The 3,834-nt window shown below is 39.3% G+C and overlaps 1 protein-coding gene across 1 annotated transcript; it reads left to right on the top strand.

Annotated features, from left to right (window-relative positions):
* Window positions 1–1,694: 1,694 nt before the first annotated feature.
* On the top strand, window positions 1,695–2,648 carry LOC135887830 (olfactory receptor 5V1-like). Its single transcript, XM_065415602.1, has one exon. It carries the CDS (start codon window positions 1,695–1,697, stop codon window positions 2,646–2,648), a length of 954 nt encoding a protein of 317 aa, XP_065271674.1.
* Window positions 2,649–3,834: the final 1,186 nt, after the last annotated feature.

Genomic DNA, 3,834 nt, shown 5'->3' with positions numbered 1-3,834 from the left:
AACTGTTGAAAATCCCACTGGGAACCTATCCGCATCTCTAGGTATCTAAACCCCTTTAAAAACCTGGCCCTTAGTCTCTCTGTGCCTCAATTCCCCAGCTGTAAAAAGAGGATAATAGCCTTCCCTGCGTTGCAGGGGTGTTTTGAAGATAAATGCATTGAAGACTGTGAGATGCTCAGATACCGTAGCAATGAGGGCCATATAACTGAGTGGATGCATGGAGCAAAGCACAGGAGACCCTGGTTCATACTGTTTGCGCATCATTTGGATTCAATCCTTTCCTTTACTCACATGAGTCATTGCACTGAAGTCACTTGACTAAAGTGATGCACTTGCATACATGTTTAAAGGATCAGGCCCTTTGGCCCCTCATATTTGGCATGAGAGAGAAGCAGCAATTTTGTTGTTGAAATCACTAGTGGAGAGCTACTAAAAATGGATTCTCTGTTTTAAACAACTTAAGGCATCCATCCTGAAAACATTTACCCAGGTCGCTTAACTCATATCAGCAGCCTTTGGAAACCAGGGCCAGATTTCAAAAGGTATCTAGGCATCTCCAGTTGCAGATAGGCACCCAGATAACTCAGATAACCTGTGTAAGTAAAATTACTTAAGTGTTTGCAGGAACATGAATAAGAATAAGAATCTGATTACTGTATGGCATCTACACAGTATAGTTAAAGTTCTTTGAGTGCTCTGACTGCGCATTTCCATACCTTAACATATCTGGATTCCTTTTCAGCGGAATCTTAATTTCCTAGTTTAATTTCCTAGATTTGCAATGCTTTTTTGCAGGGATAATTATAACATACCTGTGATGTTTGTTACCCTTAAGTTGCTGACATATATTCTAGTGGTAACTGCATATTAAGTTATTATTATTTCAAATATTTATATTTTGAAATGAGAAAATCTGCACTTTCTCTCATATTTTTACCTTCCCTTCCTTTTAGTCCACTTGAAAAAGCAGGGTAATTTAACTTTTAAGGAAAGCAACAAAAAGCTCCTTTTCTCTATTCATTTACTTTTTCCCACTGGAAAAAAAATAAAAAAAAAAAATAGTGAGAGAAAAGATGGGGAAAAGTAGAATGCTTTAGTTTTCTTTTGTTTGGTTTTCTCTACAGGAAAGATGTAAAAAAAGTTTTCAAAGGGGAGGGAAAATATTTTTCCCTACCACTTCCTCTCTTTTCAATTTCCACCAAATTCCTAACTGGAAGAAAAGGGTGAAAAATACATTTTAAAAGAAAAGGAACGGGGTGGATAATATGGAAATTTGAAATGAACATTTTCCAAAGAAAAGTAGTATGGGCAAAAAAAATTAATGAAATGAAAACTGCCCATTTTATTTCTAATTTATTTGGAAGACAACTGACTCCATTAGAATCAGCAGGGCCAGCTCCCCAGCTGGCGTAAATTGCCAGAAATTCCTTTTGAGTCAATCAGAGAGATGCTAAGTTGATGTAAATCAGCTTAGCTGTCAGTCTGGACTCATTCAATTCAATTCACACTAGCTGAATATCTGGGCCAATTAAAAGAAGGCACAGTTCAATACCTAATCAGGGAGAGTCAAGAAGAATCTGAATCAAAACCAAGGATTCAGATTTGGGAGTGTTTGAAATCTGAACCGGAATTAAGATCAATATTTTTTAATGTTTTGCCCTATTGGGGTTGCTTCCCCCTTTTTTTTCTGCAGGATGGAGTATGTGAAAGGATCGGCAGGAGGAAACCACACAGTACGAACCAAATTCATTCTCCTGGGATTTTCCAACCTTCCTAGACAGAAATACTTATTATTCTCTGTGTTTTTATCTGCCTACTTGATCACCCTGGCTGGAAATCTCCTCATCATTGTCCTCACATTGGCTGACCCTGCCCTTCATATCCCCATGTATTTCTTCCTCAGGAACCTGTCCTTCCTGGAGATCTGCTACACATCAGTTAACATCCCTAAAATATTGGCCAATCTTCTCTCAGAAGATCAGACCATCTCTTTCATTGGCTGTGCTGTGCAAACCTTTTTCTTTTTTTTCCTTGCTGGGTCAGAGTGTTTTCTCCTGGCCTCAATGGCCTACGATCGCTATGTTGCAATATGCAAGCCTCTGCACTACTCAGTGGTTATGAGTAGGAAGGTATACACAGGGCTAGCTGCCGGATCCTGGCTCAGTGGACTCCTCATATTCTTTGGTCTGACCGTCATGGTGTTCACCCTACCCTTCTGCCATTCCCATGAGATTAACCATTTCTTCTGTGACATCCCTCCACTGCTGAAGCTGGCCTGTGGAGACACCTCCGGCAAAGAAATGGCTGTCTTCATCATGGCTCTGTTCGTTGTCACCGTCCCCTTCATGCTGATTCTCATGTCCTACGTCTGCATCATCTCCACCATCCTGAGGATGCCCTCAGGGGAGGGCAGGAGGAAGTCCTTCTCCACCTGCTCCTCGCACCTCCTGGTGGTGATGCTGTCCTACGGCTCTGCTTGTGTTATGTATCTGAAGCCCAAGTCATCCTACTCACCAGATACAGATAAGTTTCTCTCTCTGTCCTACTCCGTCATCACACCCATGCTAAACCCCATTATCTACAGCCTGAGGAACAAGGAGGTGAGGGGTGCCTTCTGGAGAATGATGGGAAGAAGAAGGTTCTGTTGAATTAAGAAAATGGATTAATTGTAAATGTCTCTGGTTCAATTCTTTGTCTTCAACAATGAAACTCCGTAAGGTGCGGCTTCTGATCTCGTAGAGATGAGGTTAATTCTGAAGTAATATCACCAAACTCAATGGATTTACTACAGATGGGTGGGAAATGCTTTTCCCATTCCATTTTTTTTAATTAAAAAAAATGAAAAAATTCCATCCTGAATCCGGAGGAAAAGTTAAATTCTCACCAAATTTTGAAATAATAATAATAATAATAATAATAATAATTAATAATGTGCCAATTGAAACATTTCATTTTGATAATATAAACAATTTTTGTTTTGTTTTTGACCTTTCATTTTTTTAAAACTTTTTATTTTTTTGGTAAAAATTAATTAAACTTTCTAAATGAAAAAAATAATTTTGAACCCAGAAATGAGAACTTTTCATTTTAAAAATATCAAAATGGAACATTCTAACAATTTTTAAATCTTTTTTTTTTTCAAATTTGTTTTGAATCAGGAGATGTGTCAAAACTGATCCTTCCCCAGTTTGGGTTTTAACAACTAGGTGTTTTCTGACAGAAAATTTTTGTTGGAATATTCCTGGCCAACTCTAGAAGTTCCATTGGTGTAGATTTGGAGGGACACTAGTAACAACGTTCAGGTAGAGGGGGGAATTGAACCTGGGTCTCTTACAACTCTGGAGTCCTATAGTTACTAGGCTAAAGATTATCAGAGAGCTTCTCTTTCTCTGGGCTTTTTGGGAGTCCTTTGCCTTGCTTTTCTCAAAATGCTGGGAGATTGAAACAAAATGAAGCAGACTTTTTTGGTTTGCACAAAACTATTCAGCAAATTCAGTGGGACTATTTGTGTGTGTGTATCTATTCACTAATGTGACCAAGGGGTTCTGCATCCCATTCCCTGAGCCATGCAGCACTTAACTGTTCTGATGGTTCTGCTAATAGCACATGGGCCAAATTTACCCCTGGTATAATCCCACTGCCTAGCGTAGCATTATTCTGGTAACAAATTTGTCCCCCTGACGTTTACATAGAACTGGTTTCCCCTTGATGCCCTTTGGAGTTAATAGCTGTTTTGTTTCTACTGAGGAAGAATTGCCTTGGTCCCAAAGATATTTCCACCACTTGCTTCTCTGGGACCCAGTGGGGGTGAGTTTTGGGGATATTCGTCTTATG

This window comes from Emys orbicularis, chromosome 13 (assembly GCF_028017835.1).
Source record: "Emys orbicularis isolate rEmyOrb1 chromosome 13, rEmyOrb1.hap1, whole genome shotgun sequence".
In the NCBI taxonomy this organism is placed as follows: domain Eukaryota; kingdom Metazoa; phylum Chordata; order Testudines; family Emydidae; genus Emys; species Emys orbicularis.
Note: the sequence above shows the minus strand (reverse complement) of the source record. Positions and strands in the feature narration are given on the sequence as shown.

Bases quoted from the DNA above. Each gene is read 5' to 3' on its own strand.
- LOC135887830 (XM_065415602.1), top strand. From the start codon at position 1,695: ATGGAGTATGTGAAAGGATCGGCAGGAGGAAACCACACAGTACGAACC.